Source organism: Eptesicus fuscus, chromosome 12 (genome assembly GCF_027574615.1).
Source record: "Eptesicus fuscus isolate TK198812 chromosome 12, DD_ASM_mEF_20220401, whole genome shotgun sequence".
Classification (NCBI taxonomy): domain Eukaryota; kingdom Metazoa; phylum Chordata; class Mammalia; order Chiroptera; family Vespertilionidae; genus Eptesicus; species Eptesicus fuscus.
The window spans coordinates 21275372-21292223 of NC_072484.1; the positions used below are offsets into that span (position 1 = coordinate 21275372).

General features: G+C 44.9%; 1 protein-coding gene across 1 annotated transcript in view; it reads right to left on the reverse strand.

Annotated features, from left to right (window-relative positions):
* The window catches only part of ISM1 (isthmin 1), a 79951-nt gene that overhangs the window by 23059 nt on the left and 40040 nt on the right, over positions 1-16852 (reverse strand). Inside the window, exon 2 of the mRNA XM_008141099.3 lies at positions 3013-3252. Coding sequence (XP_008139321.1) covers positions 3013-3252 — 240 coding nt within the window. The remainder of the gene's footprint in view (positions 1-3012; positions 3253-16852) is intronic.

Here is a 16852-nt window from a genome sequence, read left to right on the forward strand (position 1 = left end):
AGCTGCATTTGATAGAAGTCCAAGAGCCTTTGCCAGAAGGAACCACGTGTGGCCTTCTCATAATTCGTCCTCCCCTCAGTTCTCTGCTTCCTCGTCTCTCACGTTTTCTCCACACCTGTGAGCTCCAGCAGCCCCTTCGGTCCTCAGGAAGCCAGGCGAAACCATTCTGAAGAATTCTTTACCTCCCATCCAGCTAAACAACACAGCTTAAGATGATCAAAATGAATAGCAGCCTCCACAGCTCACACATAGCTCTGTCACAGGAGCTGCGGAGGGCTCAGCATTACGCAGTCGCTTTTTTCTTCTTTTTGGAAGAGTAATGTGGGTTTCCCAGCTCCATGGATCCCAACTGCCTTTACACCACTGTACTTCCCTAACATCTATACTAATAATAGCCTAAGTGGTTGTCACGCCCTCACGCATCATGCACTAATGTCATCACAAGATGGCCATCATAAGATGGCCGTCACAAGATGGCCTTGTGTACAGCAGAGGCGGGACCTAATAGAGGAGGCGAGTTGCTGCAGGGGAGGGCAGTTGGGGTTGATCAGGCAGTCAGGGGAGCAGTTACGTGTCAATCAGGCAAGCAAGGTAGCGGTTGGGGCAATCAGGCTGGCAGGCAGAAGCCATTAGGGGCAATCAGGCAGGCAGGCAGGCACTCAATTAGGTACCAGCAGTCCTGGATTGTGAGAGGGATGTCCAACTGCCAATTTAGGCCCAATCTCTGTGGGTCCCAGATTGGAGAGGGTGCAGGCTGGGCTGAAGGACACCCCCAACCATGCACAAATTTTGTGCACTGGGCCTCTAGTTTAGGTAATATTTTTAAAAGAGTCCCTGTGAGGTCTAGGTGGAATATGGGGATTTCCTGATGGATGAATTTATCTGGGAGAGAGAAAGGGGATCCTGAGAAATGTGGTTCTTAGGGCAAGTCCAAGCACTTAGCAACATTTCTGTGAGAGGAAGCATTCCCAAAGCCTTGTGTTCCCCTGCATCCAGGCATATTCTCATAACTTTACATTAGCCATTTTAAAATCTATTATTCTCATAGCTCAGTCCTCAGCAATAAGATCCACAGTGACATTTCCCATCTCTGGGGAAAAAGTGTGAGCCATAGAAAGTCTAAGCACCTTGGGGGTAAGGGCAGTCTGGTCCCATGAAATCTATAAACAAGGAAAAATCACTTCCTGTAGATAAATGCATGATGGGGAGTGATGTTGAGCAACAATAAGGATATGTCTGGGCTTTTTTTTTTCTTCCCCCAATCTGCACCTCCCCCAAGTGGATCCTTTGTTCTTTAGCAGAGAGCCAAGTGGCCAGTTCCTGGAGAGAGGGCAGTGGAGCAAAAGGCCTGTTTTTCCAATTAATCAATGAGCACAATGCAAGACTCATCAGACATATTAATTGGGGGCATGGAGTGATTTCTGTGCATGGGTTGTCAAAGAGTGACCTCCAATCCATTGTCCACCTCTGTACCATCAACCCTGACTGCCCTGCCCTACATCTATCTGCCCATCTATTCAGTCTGTGCACCATGGAACATAGCGATTTTCCCCCCTCTGTCTCCATGATCCCTTGTCTCCCACACAGTTTTCGGTGGTAGCTGGGATTTTCACACCTATGTCATTTCCTGGAGGAAAAAGGCCTTACATTTCTTCATTTCTCAGAACTTAACCCAGCATTTTTAATGCAGTAGGGGTTGGCCTATGTATTCTAATTGAGGTGTATTCCCAGGGATATTTGGTAGTCACCAGGACACTGGTGTTATAAGCAAAGCAACTCTGGTCAAGGAAACCTGATCTACAATGGTGTCATGTAGAGAGGGTTCATCTTGAGGGAGAGAGACAATTAACTTAATTAAGAACCAATTCCTCTGGGGGTCAGGTTCAGGAAGCTTCTGCCATGTAAACTCATGCAGAGAGGAAGAATAAGGAAAAGCTGTCCCTCCCCAAATGGAAAGAATTAAGAGCAAAGCTGAAGAGTAGGGAAGAAGGCAAGAGAGAAGAGAATGGGAGCTGCATGGGACCAGGTTGCCCAGGAGGAATTACCTCTCTCAGCTCTCATGGGATCATCTCTGGGAAGAAACAGAGGGAGATCCAAGCAGAATGGAAACTTAGAAGCCTGTCCCTGAAACACGAATTGGTGGGGTAAGTATTCCTGAGAGCTGGAGAGCCTGAATTTGAGCCCCCAACTACAGTTTACGAGCCATGTGACCTTGGGCACACCAGAGTAACTTCCTGAGGCCTGACTGCCTGGCTGACAGTATTGAAAAAGTGACATGTGCTTCATAAGGGTGTTGGGAGAGTCAACTCGGATCAACATCTGCTTTATAGTCTACTGTGCTATTTTGGTGGAGGTGAATACTATCTTTTTCAATCCCAGGCACCCCTTTGCATAGCCTCCTATTTCCCTCGGCTCCATCCCATTCCACCTTAGTGGTGTGTGTTCATCTCTCCCTTACGAATGTCTGTTCTCACCTCTCTTCTTATCAAAAAATTCTTTATCAGTCATTTACACTTTAGAGCCACCGAAGTGTTGTCACATCCTGAAGGCATTTCTGGTGTCCAAGACAAGCTAGAGAGGCATGTGAGGGAGAGGGCCTTCCTGGGCACCTGTGAAATCATGTGATGATTTGCCTCATTTACTCACGTGCTAGACTGGTCCTTTCCACAGCTACCATATTTCATCAATTTCAGGGCATATTATTTTGTTTGGTTTTTACATTTTAATGCCCCTGATATAAGACTGTATCTTATAATCATCGGTGTGTCATAATTTAATCAGCAATGCTTTCTTTTTTTAGTGGCTTATCAAATAATGGTGTATCTCACAATCAAGGCTGTTACATAGACGAAATACACCATTATTCTTACAGAGATAACATGATCATAAGCAGGATTCATTAAAGGGTTAACAAGAAAATCAAGGGAAGGCAGGAGTTGCTTTGAAATCAGATCAAGCAACAAAGAGATGGACTGTTTCATTTTCTTGCACCTTTCAGCTGCTGAACCTTACCTGGATATTTGGATTCTGTCCGTTGATATCAGCTTTGGAAAGATCTGGAAAGTTTGGTAGATCAAGGAGGAAAGATCTTGGACCATCTCTTTGCAATGACGGGTGCCCAGCCTCTGGCTGGAATCGCTGTCTAGAGAGGGGCTGGTGTGCAGCCTGGTGGTCCAGATGCGCCCCTGGTGCTTCTTTGGAGAAAGGAAAGCTGCTTTCTGACGTAGAGTCACTTTCCACATTGAGGTTATTCTAAAACAAACAAGAAAATGAACAAATAAATCGGGCATGATTTTGAAGCATCATCCTTAGCAGTCTATTAAATTCGGGAGCAAGGACAATGGCAGTGGCTGGAATTAAGCCAGGATGGTATTCCCAACTCATTTTCATCCCATGTGGTTTAATTTCTCCATCTTCAATTAGCCAAATCATCGGGAAGCTTCTTCCAGCCTGCTACTTGGGAATTTCCTGAAGGTAAATGAGTTATGGGCTATGTATTAAACATCAAGCACAACAACACAAAAGTACTATTTTGAAGGACAGTAGGTGCTCATTTAGAATTGAAATCAAATTATGGCTTCCTTTTCACAGCTTCAACTGATTAACCACTCCTGCTGAAGTTATCATCATATAGTCCAGAGTTTGTTTCTTTGGTGCGGGTCATGGAGCAAAAGATCTGACCAAACTGAGTAAAATACTTGAGCCAAATCATTGATTATATGCATTCATCCATTCATTCATATCTCCTTTCCTTCCTTCCTTCCTTCCTTCCTTCCTTCCTTCCTTCCTTCCTTCCTCCCATTCATCCAATCAACAAATGCCAACCACATGCTAGGCACAGAAGATAACAGCCATAAACAAGACAGACATGGGCCCTATTCTCTTGGAGTGTACATCCAATTGAAAGATATAAACAATAAATATATGGAGAAATCAATAAAATCAGATCAGAGAGTGGTGAGTGCTAAGAAAAAAAGAAAGAAGAAAATGATAGAGAGCAGCTGGAGACACTATTAGGTAGCTAGGGGATGTCTCTGAGAAGGTGACATCTGGCATGAGACTTAAACAAGAGAAGAAGGCATCCTGCGAAGATCTGGACAGAGGACATTCTAGTAGAAGGAATAACAAGCAAGACAGTCCTGAGGTGGGGATAAACGTGGCTCATTTGAGGGACAGAAAACAGGCCAGTGAGCCTGGTATGGAGCGAAGGAGGGAAGAACAGCATGAGATGAAGATGAAGAGATGGACGTAGCTAAAAAAAAATGACAAAATGGCATTCTAAAATTTTAATATCTTTATTCTGTAAAGTGCAAGTCTGTTGTTTTTCCCAGCTAGTGAAAAATGTCTCTATTTAGTTGTCACTTGGGGGAAATTTTTTCAGTGACTGAAAAGTGTAGAAATTGCTGGACTTCTTTCCCAAACCAGCCCTTCTCCTCGCATTCTCTCTGGACCTTGTGTTGGAGGCTCCCTCCATCCCTTCGGGGATGGCATTTTCATGTTTACTGGTGGAGGGAGATGCGAAGATAGAATTTCACCAACCCTTGGGTCAGTGGTTAATGTCCTTGTTATTCTTGGGCATGTTTTGGGGTTTGGAGCGTATATTCCAGCACACTGTCTCCACACGCACTCCCCGCCCCCCACCACAGTGCTTCTGACCCAGCCAAAGGGTTATGTGTGGTATCAAAACACTCCTGATGCTGAGTCCCCAAGGTCAAGCATGGCCCGAGGATGACACTCATGCAGCAGATAAATATCTTCTTAGAGAGCAAACGTGATGGAAGGGATTGTTCTGTATCTCCAACAGAAATGAGACTGAGGAATAAATTCACTGGTACAGAAACTAGCTTTGTGGATGTTCCAAGAGGCCAAGAAGAGGATTGGGATAGACGGCATGTCTGCGGTCTCCTCTTTACAACATGAAGTTGCAGAGGGTTTGCTGAATGCTCTCAGCATGTTTTTGCTTGCCCTCTCCTTTTGCCCAGGAGATGTGGGTAGGGGCAGTGTCTTGGTTAACCTTTTCAGCCACCTTTCTGCCATAGTTTTTGTCTCCTGGCACATCCTCATAGAGGGAGTTGCCCTGGCTTTCCCAGGAGAGAGAGAGAGAGAGAGAGAGAGAGAGAGAGAGAGAGAGAGAGAGAGAGAGAACTACATATCTTTACTCAATATAACTATCACAGCCCAATGGGAGATAAGTAAATGTGATTGTTCCCTTGCTTTTCCCTAACCCTAAAACTCCCCAACAGTGTTAGTGAGGACAGTGGATTCTCAAGGAAAATGTATTGCACAGGATTTGGGAATGTAAGTCTCAGAAGGGGGCCAGGATTTGCTTGCCAGTTGCTTGGGGGAATCCCTGGCAAACCTAGCCCTAGCTGCATTGTAGCAACTGGAAGTTACCCCTCCATTGGGTTAAAAATGAAGCTCTCTTTCTTTTTCCCTGTGATGAAGTACTCTTCCTCCTACTGAACATATTTTAGAAGAAGAGATAAGAAAAGTATTTTTGCTGCTATTTGGCATTTTGCTTAGATAGCTGATAAGAATTGCATCTGACTGGTTTCTTGATCTGGTTCTGGAATTTTTCCGGGTACGCGATACTCCACCACAGAGTGATCCCGGCTCAGCCATGAACCAAGAAAATCCTTCAACGTCTCTGTGGCTCAATGATCCCGAATGTAAAACAGAGCAGATTATATGAAGACTCCTGCACCCTCCCAGCAGGATGGGCAAGATAACTCAGGTTGGGTTGTATCTACACATGAAAAGAGAAGTAGAGAGTTAGGCGATTGGCTGGACAATTCAGGCCACAAGCGCCTCTGCCGGGAAGAGACTGGGGCTAAAGTATGTTTTGGCTTGAGTTAGGCATGCAGTTGTGGCCTTTCTCCATCTTTCTCCAATCCTCCCCTCTCCCTGCCTGCCCTCCCCCACCCTAAGCTCAGTATTTATAAAAGATTTGGAAGATGGGAAGTAATAAGAAATGCTAATCACATTCTCTGACTATTGAATTACTCTTGCATCTCTACCAAAACATATTTATCTAGAAACCCTGATTTCCTGCAATGGCATGCCCCCAGACTCTTCAGAAACTGGGAGTCCTATGAAACTCAACTTTATTCTATCAATAACAAGATTCTGGAGTAGCCATTATTTTGATGGTATAAATTTTAAATCGGGGGTGGGAGATGACAGACAGGATTTACCAACAATGCAGGGAAAGGTCTTTTCAGCCTTTCTTTTTTGTTGTTAATCCTCACTAGAGGATGTTTTCCCATTGATTTTTAGAGAGAGTGGAAGGGAAAGGGAGAGACAGAGAGAGAAACATCTATGTGAGAGAGACACATCAATTGGTTGCCTCTGGCACATGCCCCGGCCAGGGCTGGGATGGGTCCTGCAACCGTGGTACATGCCCATGGCCGGAATCGAACCCAGGAGCCTTCAGTCTGAGGGCTGACACTCTATCCACTAAGCAAAACTGGCTAGGGCTTTTCATCCTTTCTTAAGGACACACTGCACATTTTCCTTCCAGAGGTCCCAGTGGAGGTCTTTGCTGATGGACAGCACTCATCTCTCACCAATCTCACTCGCTGGGTGTTCCACTTAAATGATACTATCAGAGTGAAGATCCTCAGGAAGCGTGTATCTCAAAGTAAAGATTTAGCTAGTTTGTGTTTTACTCAGGAAAGCAAACATCCTTTCTTGAATACAATAGTTAAGGAAAGTCTAAGAACTGAAGAAAAGAAATGCCACCGTTCTTTCCAAAGTGCTGCAGGATTCATTTCGCCTAAATTCAAGTGACATGAAGGGGGGTTTGCTTAGTTTAGGAAAACATTTCTTTACCCACAATGTGTCTTTGTCTTGACCTTTAATCTGTGACAGTGCTATGGCTCCAGTAGCAGTGTTCTCTCTGCAACTCTAATTTGAGAGCTGTGACTGCCAATAAAAAGAGAAACAGAAGAACTGAGGCTATTATATGGTTTCTACAAAGGCACTGTTCAAGTGATGAGGTCGTTGATGTACAGTGGCCAAGTTATCCAGCCACTGCTGATGCTCCCCATCTCTGTGCATTATTTTACAGCTTATTCTTATCTAAAATAGAAATAAACTAATAATAACATGTCAATAATAATAACATAGGCTCCATGCTCATGTATTTTGCCTTGGATGGCAGTATTGTGGCAGACATTGCAATTGCCTACCCAATATGCATTCCTCTTCTTCTTACTCAGTGTTTGTTTAGATGGCAGAGTGCTGGTTAAAACTATAGTTCCCAGCATCCATTGCAGCCAGGGGTGACCATGTGACACAATCCTGCCCAATGAGATGTAAGTGGAAGGTGCTGGATGGTACTGTTGAATTGGAGGCACAGTCAGTTTGCCTTTTACCTTTCTCTCTTCCATTTTCTCCTGCTTGAAATGTGAATACAAATGCTCGAATGGAATGAGGATGAAGTCTGAAGGGAAAGATGGAGGGGCCTGGGTCCCTGAGGACATTGTAGAGTCATCATACCAGTCCTGGAATGGTGACCTCTGAACTTCTTTTACCCCTATCACCAACACTAATGTTAACCTTGACAATGTTATAGCACCCGTACCAATTTCTTACTGTGACTCTAACTCTAAAAGGGAGAAGCCCTGTTTAGCTAAGTGACTCAAGGTGGAGGTCTGTGTTCTTGGCAATGGGACACAATCATCAGCTGATGAGGTACTGACAGGGCAGTTAGTGAATCCTGGTGAACTTCACCATGGTAGCCAGGCTACGGATGCTCAGCTCTGCTGCTAACTTCCCTAATACCCTATGCCAGCTCGGCCACCTATACCCTTCTCCATACACATTCAGAATCTTCTCACTGTTCTAGCCTCTAGACATTGCATTACTCAAACCTATTACTCACTGTGCAGTGTAATAGTTCCTTTCATTTGTCCTAAAATTCTATCATTAAATTTCAAGAAGTTCGCCCTTGCTAAAAGGAACCAGAGCTCCTTGGAAAAATAAATGGTGGATTCCAGAGCTCAGGTAGGAAAGTATAGGTGATACTTAATTGGGAAGGAAGCTTTCAGGGACTAACAGTGTTCTCTTTAAAGAACTCAGGAACCAGCTTAAAGGGGCCCCACTGCATAAAGATTAGACAATTTGGGCCTCAAAACAAAAAGTTTGTGGTTGACTAACATGCATTGAATTGATGAAAACCCCTGAACCTATGATACTCACAAAAGAGAGAAAGACAGAAAAGCTATTTTCATCATTCAAGGAGGAATGATAATACTCTTTACCTTGAACATTGATATTAAAAAGAAAGAAAGGTTTTCCCGAGGACATGATATTTGAACTGAGATTGAAAAGATGAGTAAAAGTGAAGCAGATGAAGAGAACAGAGCAGAGGAGAGTGGGCCAGTGAATATTGTGTGTGAACGGATATGGCAGGTGCAGACTCCCCAGGACCTGACATGGCCTGGTACAGTGACCCAAAGGATATCAAAACTGGAATGGAGTGGGTGGTCGGACCTAGGTCACTCTGCTGTCTTAGTAAGAGATCACTGAGTTAAAGAATATAAATGCCAGGCCCAACACGACATCTTGACCTGCCAGCTGTTGATCTGAAAACTTCCTATCATAGTGTGTTGTGACTTTTCCACGAGGCCACCACTTTCCTGGTCGCATTCCCTGGGTCAGTGGAGGCTTGTTGAAGCTGTCTGTGCTGGGATCTCTTCCCTCCTTCGCTCTCAACAGCTGGCCCTAAATAAACCCTGGGAAAGCCCCGCCAAGATGAACTAAAAGAGAAAATCTGTCACTTGTAGACGGAGTACAACTTTTAAGACGATAAGCCCAGGTGCTTTATTGTTAAAGTCCTTTCTCCCCAGTACACCACTGGCCCAAGACCAAGGATGCCCAACCACTGCCTTCAGCCACTGCGTGGCTGGAGCTGCTCACTTTGGCTATCCTTGTGACCAAGGTAGATCACCACAGCCATACCAAGGTCAAATCGGTAGCAATGGTCAGCGTTCCCAGCTAGTCATTTGGCACAGACGGAGGGAGAGGGAGGGAGGTCTTTGGAGAACCAAGCCACAGGACAAATTAGGGTGATCAACTTCAGGGGTGAGATCAAGTTGGGAAATAGGCCATGACATCCATCTTTGGGAAAAGTGCTTTAAGCATCATTGTCTCATTCTGCAGACCCACCTGCCCTGTTCTGCAAACAGCAACCAAAGGCTGGTGTGTGAAACAGGCCTGATCGGACCACTTCCAGAACCTCCAGAAGAGGCACAGACTAGTAACAACGTGTGGCTGCCTAGGACAGTTTTAGTGCTTCTTAAAAAACAGCTGTGGTAAGTATTCCCACATTAACACAACCAGGCAGACTTCTTGGAGGCAGACGGGATGGCGGATTTCTTCTGGAGGCTAAAGAACAGGCTGTATCTGCAATCTCAAACCCCACACCCTCCAATTCCCCAAGCTTAGGAGGCACCCAATAAGTACTAGTTGATGATAATGATGGCCACAGGCCTAGTTAGATTTTATTTTAATTAGACTCAGGCTATAGGCCTCATTACCCCTCATGTGGCTTTTATGTGGGATTCTAAAGAAAAAAAAAATCCGGAATCCTCTATTGAAGATATTAAAGAAGATATTATTAGCAATGCTTTTGGTCTCATAGACTTTGAACAACAAACAACAGAGATTATAATTAACGTCACTGCAGCCTCTCTCCTTAAAACATACTAACAATATAGCTAATTAGCAATATGTCCTCATTTGGGGCTGGACATCTGCATATTATTATCGACAATGCTTGTTTCCTTTTTCCAGATTAAAGGAAGCCATACTGCACCCAGGCATATGGCTGTGCTCCTTCCACATTAAAACACTCTGTTTTCTTCTACCCACGATAAACACACTCAGGGCTTTATCTGTGCCGGGCATCGATTTTTGTCTGGAACACTTCCACATGTCTAAAAATAAGTTCAAGAATGCCATTGGTGGTGTTTCAAAGGGAAGAGCAAACGTTTCTCTGTTTGGGGAGATAAAAGAATAAAAGGGCACACTGATTATCTTTACACATGATTGGGGAGCAAGCGCCCTTAGGAAGAGACAACCAGGAGAGAGAACAAAATGAATTGCAGACCATAAAATCTGCTTTCACAGGGGGCAGGCACACTTGTTCTGAGGGCTCAGGACCGTCACGTAGGAGTGGCAGTAGGGGGTGGTGGAGGCTCATTCTGCAAAGAAGTAAGCAGGAGCCATGGGGAGAACCACGCACTATTAAATACACAGATGCAAGGTTGGCCACCTCCTGCTCTCTCCACCTGTGTGTGATGGAATCACCGAGTAAATACCAATGGCTCTGTTTTATAGAAAGGATGGTCATGCAAACCCCTGGCAGAGGAGAAATGGCCAGAAATGTGCTTTAGTCTTTGCTGTGGGAACCTGAAGCCAATTCTGGGAGCCAGTGACACAGGCACATCATGCATCAAGAATGCAGGAGGCCTGCATCTTGGTTGGCCATAGAGCCTTCTGTGACTAATAGCTGAGGAATCTCTCATTAGAGTGGCAGAATGTATCATACGAATGTTTATTTTAGGGCTTGGGAATGACCCTGCTTATGATCTCAGTGGACACTTTAGAAGGAATGAAGAATGGTCAACTCCTTGCATTCGGGCAGGGAGCTGGTTCACAGGGGAAGGGGCCACTAGTGTGGGCCACCCAGCCCTGTGCTTCTTTCTTAATTGAAGGCTCTTGGGACCAGCTGACTAAATGGGAGTCAACACCCCACTGGCTCGCCTGGGATACTTCTGTAAACAGCTTTGATCTCGAAAATGTGTGGATTATTGGTGATTTTTCAAGTTGTGCTTTCTCCACTGCTGGCAAAGAAAACAGAGGGGGAAGTCTCCAGGACCCATTTCCTTTATGTCCTGTGAGGCTAAAGAATGAACAGAAAAGAAACATGAACTAGTCTTTCAAGTCTAAGAAAACATGTAAGAAGTAGAATACAAGGGTGGAAAGCCAAACTGGCCAAAGAAAACTTTACTCATCATCTAAAACATCTTTGTAAATGTAAGAGGATGAAAAAAATTGTATTTTCCAGAACTCTTCTCAGGGGAAATGGTGGGCTTGCCTAGAAAGAACACTTTAATAGATCTCGTGGGGTGTGAGACAAACCCTCTTCAAGAGTGTGCTAAGGGAGGGCTTTGCTGTGAGGGGGATCTGAATTTGAGGGCAGAGCTAACTTGCTCTGGGCTATAAAGTGCAGGCTGGCCACCAGGGGGCCTTGGTCCTTGCTCCTCGGCCATGTAGAGCTCAGCCTCCTAAATCAAACTGTGAGCAAATATTTCAGAACTATGGATTACTGAGGATTTTTCAAGTTGTGCTTTCTCCATTTCTGGCAAAGAAAACAGAGTGGTAATTACCTGGGACCCATTTTCCAACACTCAGTCTGAAGAGGCACCAAATCATTAGCGTGCCTAAATGGTTCAATCAAGTCCTCTCTTGATCAGAGGGGAGTATGTCGAACAGGACGAGGACCGATTATATCTAACAGATCCTGAAGCTAACAGATTCCGTGTCTCTTCACATGGGATGGGGGCACCCAAGGCCTAGGTCAAGGCTGGTGTTCTCCTGTTGGAAGGCACAACCAGGAAGGCAAGCAAAAGACCATGGGATGGCAAAGTTCAGAGGTTGACCTGGGGTGGGGCAGCCCTGGGGACCCTTGCCCAGGTTATTATTTTAATTAAGAAGATAGATTTCCCTCACCACCTCAAATCAAGATCCCTCGTGAAACCTACCACAAACCTCTGCTCCAGTACCTCTAAAATAGGTTTTAAAGCGAGCTGGATCTTAACTTTGGAATCCTGGAAAAGGGCTCATGGTATTGTGGGAGGGGCCTGGGCCAGGAGGTCTGAGGCCTGAGTCTCCATCCCAGCGTTATGCTTACCTAGTTTTGCAAGCTTACGCATGTTATTGCACCTTTGTACCTGCGGTAGATTGGTTTGCAAAAGTGTCTATTAATTCTCTCTCTCTAAATGTCCATGCCTTGGGTAGGTGCTTCCCACACCGTCTTTCTGCTATTGGTCAATAACAACTGCTATTGGTCAATAACCACACCGTCTTTCTGCTTGGCCATGTGACTGACCTTGGTCAATAACAACTGTGAGCACAGGCAAGTGCTTGTTCTTTGGGGCTTGCCTGTTTTTGTTGCTCTTTGGAATCCTGAGACCACTGTGTGACAAGGCCTGGGCTAGTCTACTGGGTGATGAAACAAGGACAATCTATCCCAGACCAACCAGCCAGCCAATGACCAGTCACTCAAATGGAGACCATCCTAGACCATCCTAGACCATCCAGCCCCAGCTGAGCCAACCCAGACTAGAAAAGCCACCCATCTGACCCATAGAATCACAAGGAATAATAAATGTGTGTGGTTTTAAGCTAACACATTCTTAACGGTTTGTTGCACAGCAAAAGCTAACTGATACAGGACCTCAGTTATTTCTCCTATAAAATGGGCCTGGTGAGGAAGAAGGGGAACTGCAGAAAACCTCTCAATTTACCAGTTCTGACACCCTAGGATTAAAACCCTCTAGAGACATTGTTCTGGAGAAATTATTTTCCAACAATAAAAAACCCCCCAAACACTATCCTGAATGCTGAAAGCATCGAAGTGAAGATGGGGAGATTAAACAAAACCTGATAGTTCTAAATACATGAAATGTAACTACTGTCTTCAATGACCAGAATTATACCTTCTTTCTCCTGTCCTTCCACCCGCTAACTCCAAGGTGGGTAGAGTCTGTTTGAACTCCACCTCCACTCCCTCAACACACACCATTTCTATCATTTACATGTGCTGTTTTGTTAACAGTTCCTTGACAGTTTTTCAAATATTCTGAGTGGAGCTTTAACAGTTCTCCCTCACACTTTCATGAGGCACCTGTATAGCCTTGTGGGCCACCAGAAACTAGTAAGGCTCATTTATTAGGGAACCCCTACTGACACCATAAAACAATTATAGACCTATCATAGACCAACTACGACTGGAGGTGAAGAGAAAGCTGTAGCCACCAGGACCAGTTCCCTTCCCCATCTGCCTGTACAGATTGTTCCTATTTGGACTGCTATTCTGTTCTCTCCATGGAAACTGTTTGATCTCTGCTTGAAAAGCTGGCAGCCCCGTCGATGGGACTGTGGGCCCTTGGCTTAGCTTGGCTAACCTTCTTTATTCATGGTTAGGGTGCTTGTTCTACTTGTGGGTTCACTCAACAAACACGGGGTGTCTGCTTTGTGCCAGGTGTCTGCTGGAATGAGACAGTTCAAAAGCACATAACTTATTAAGACAAACTCTCCAAAACTTGAAAATGATGCAAAAAGATGTTGGCAAGTTTATCAGTTCATCCTGGGGCACAGTATGCAGGCCTGTCCAAGATTATTTAATTCTCTAAGAGAATGTATGTACCTTTCTTTCAATTTATTTATTATTTTATTTAAAATATTTTTATTGATTTCAGAGAATAAGGGAGAGGGAGAGAGAGATAGAAATATTAATGATGAGAGAGAATCATTGATCGGCTGCCTCCTGCATGCCCCACACTGGGAATCGAGCCCACAACCCAGGCATGTGTCCTGACCAGGAATCGAACTGTGACCTCCTGGTTCATAGGTTGGTGCTCAACTATTGAGCCATGCTGGCCTGGCTCCCTTACTATTTATTACTAGAGGCCCGATGCACAAAATTTGTGCACTCGAGGGCGGGGGGGGGGAGGGAGAGGAACAGTCCCTCAGCTCGGCCTGCACCCTCTTGCAGTCCAGGAGCCCTCGGGGGATGTCCAACTGACAGCTTAGGCCCGCTCCCCGTGGGCCTAAGCTGTCAGTTGGACATCCTTAGCGCTGCCTGGAGGTGGGAGAGGCTTCTGGCTGAGTGGTGCTCCCCCTGTGGGAGTGCACTGACCACCAGGGGACAGCTCATGCGTTGAGCATCTGCCCCCTTGTGGTCAGTGCACATCATAGAGACTGGTCATTTGGCTGTTTGGTCGATTTGCATATTAGCCTTTTATTATATAGGATTGATTAGGGCCCAGACTAAAAGTTACATGCTCACTTACAGAGTTTTAACCCTGTAGAAATACAAATACTTTTGTCCAGTTGAAACAATAATTCATTAAAAGTTCTTGTCAAAAGGAAAAAAATTGTAACTATGTGAGGTGCTGGATGCTAACTAAATCTATTGCAGTGGTCACTTCACAATAAATACATATATTAAATCATTATGTTATGCACCTTAAACTTATGTGATGTTATATGTCAATTATATAAAACTGGAAAGAAAAGGAAGCAATAACTCAAAGCTTACTGTCTTATTGCCCTATAGGACATTAACCAGTTTTGTTTCCCACTTACAAACTTACTTCCTCATGATTTTCCCAACTAATTTTATAAATATTTGTCCCTCAAATGATCTGAACTGGCACCAGCATCTTCCTAGTTCCCTGGTTAATTGAATAAACCTTTGACATGTATTCCTTTTTACATTTGCATGAGACAAGTTTTTAACATGATAAAAATCCTATTTGGACAGGCTTTAGTCTTCAAAGATTTCAGACTCCTGTGGGGAAGTTAGGAAATGCTCATACACTATAAAATGCAAGGTAGAAAGTGGGAAATTCTTTAGCAGTAGAAGTTTTCAATGCAAGGAAAGTAAAACCAGGCAGACTCCTAATTATGATTTCACAACTCACCATGTACTGAATCTTTAATGCCATCGCAGTAGGTCCTTTCTTTTTCTCTATAAGACCCCTCTCCGGCTACGGTCTAATGCACTAACAAGCTGAAACAGTTATGGAGAAGCATGGTTTGTGAGCAGGACTTCTCTTGGCTTTCTCCTTTTTAAAAAATATTTTTATTGATTTCAGAGAGGAAAGAAGAGGGAGTGATAGAAACATCAATGATGAGAGAGAATTGTTTGTTGATTGGCTGCCTCCTGCAGGCTCCACACTGGGGATTGAGCCCACAATCGGGGCATATGCTCTGATTGGGAATTGAACCGTGACCTCCTGGTTCATAGGTCGACACTCAACTACTGAGCCATGCCAGCTGGGCACCTCCTTCCTCTTGAGGGCCCCTGAGGGGAGGACAGAAGGCCAAGTGCCAGATGTCAGAAGGCACTCACCCTACTTTCAACCTTGTTGCATCTCCCTGCCCCCATACAGATTCCTACTCTGACCCCGGGGAGACAAAACACACCCAGTTTTGTTCTCAATGAAAATAATTCTCCCACTAGAGTTTATCCTGACTGAGGTACAAGAAGAGGAAGCAGCAAGTTTCTCAGAGGCTTTCTTTCAGGAGGTGGTCATGAAGGACAGTGTGACGAGAACAGGTACACACACTCATGACCCTTCCCCAGTATAAACATCATAGTACTAGGGGCATCAGTCTGAATCGGCAGGAGATGGATGGCACTGAGCTCCTGGATGAGTGAGGAGAGCTTAATAAAGGAACAAGTTACAGATGTCTGGGCAAGAGGCTAGAAACCACCAAAGAGGCTGCAGGACCCAGGCCAGGAAAGCCAGGGAGATCTTACCCCCACCCTCCAGGCATGAAGAGGCAAGGAAAGGAAGAGGTTACCATTATCCAAAGTGGGATAAACCAAAGAACTTAGATACTTATATGCATAGCCCATGAACATGGGCAATAGGGTGGTGAAGACCTGGGGGCAGGGGGGAGGTAGGGGCTGGGCGGCAGGGGGTAAAGGAGGAGAGAATGGGAAATACCTGTAACACTATCAACAATAAAAAACATGTAAAAAAAACCAAGTGGGAGAGGTGAGTATGTGGGGGGTGGGGGCACATAGGGAGCTTATTAGAAACTGCAACCTCCCTCTCCTTTTCCTCTCATCTCCTGCCATGTGTACCACTGGCCAAATCCAATCAGAAGCCCGAGAGCCCGGGAGCCCGTTGATGTAACACACACAGATAATGCACCTGAGGCAACATTAGGATGAGGAAGGACAAACACTGGATCTAGCGAGGTAAACAGAAGATATGGTCACATGGGACATGTCTGGAGGAAACCACAGTATTATCCTGTCAGGCACTGGATGTTAAATCTAATCATCATGGCGTCCATTTAAGGTGCACCTGAGCACTCTACTCCAGGGATGAGGAGATTTAGAGGCCCTTGGGCTAGTAAGGAGGCGCCAGTGCCCTGCTGTCCTCATTTCTCCCTGGAGGTGTTGTGGAGAGTAAGAGAGTCTGCAGCCACCATGAGGTCCATTCTCCCCCAGCTGCAGCCCAGTTGGGGGGAACTGTTCCAAGGAGACTGGCTCAAGGACATTGGCCTGAAGCGTAGTACTGACTGAATCCAAGCCTCTGCTTCCCTCTTTGTTTGGTGAGGAGTCCTGGCCTCATTTTCTTAAAAAAAAAAAAAAAAAAAAAAATATATATATATATATATATATATATATATATATATATATATACACACACACACACACACACATATATATATATACACACACATACACACATATATATGTATGTATATATATACATAGATAGATAGATAGATAGATAGATAGATAGATAGATAGATATAGATTTCAGAGAGGAAGGAAGAGGGAGAGAGAGAGAAAACATCAATGATGAGAGAGAATCATTGATTGGCTGCCTCCTGCACGCCCCACACTGGGGATCGAGCCCACAACCTGGGCATGTGCCCTGACCAGGAATTGAACCATGATCTCCGGGTTCATAAGTCGATGCTCACTCAGTCACTGAGCCATGCCACTTGGGCGTGGCCTCATTTTCCTAGGAAAACTTCTACTAGCCCAGTGCTTCTTGACTTGTACAGACTGAAGACTTCACAGGGCCAGTTA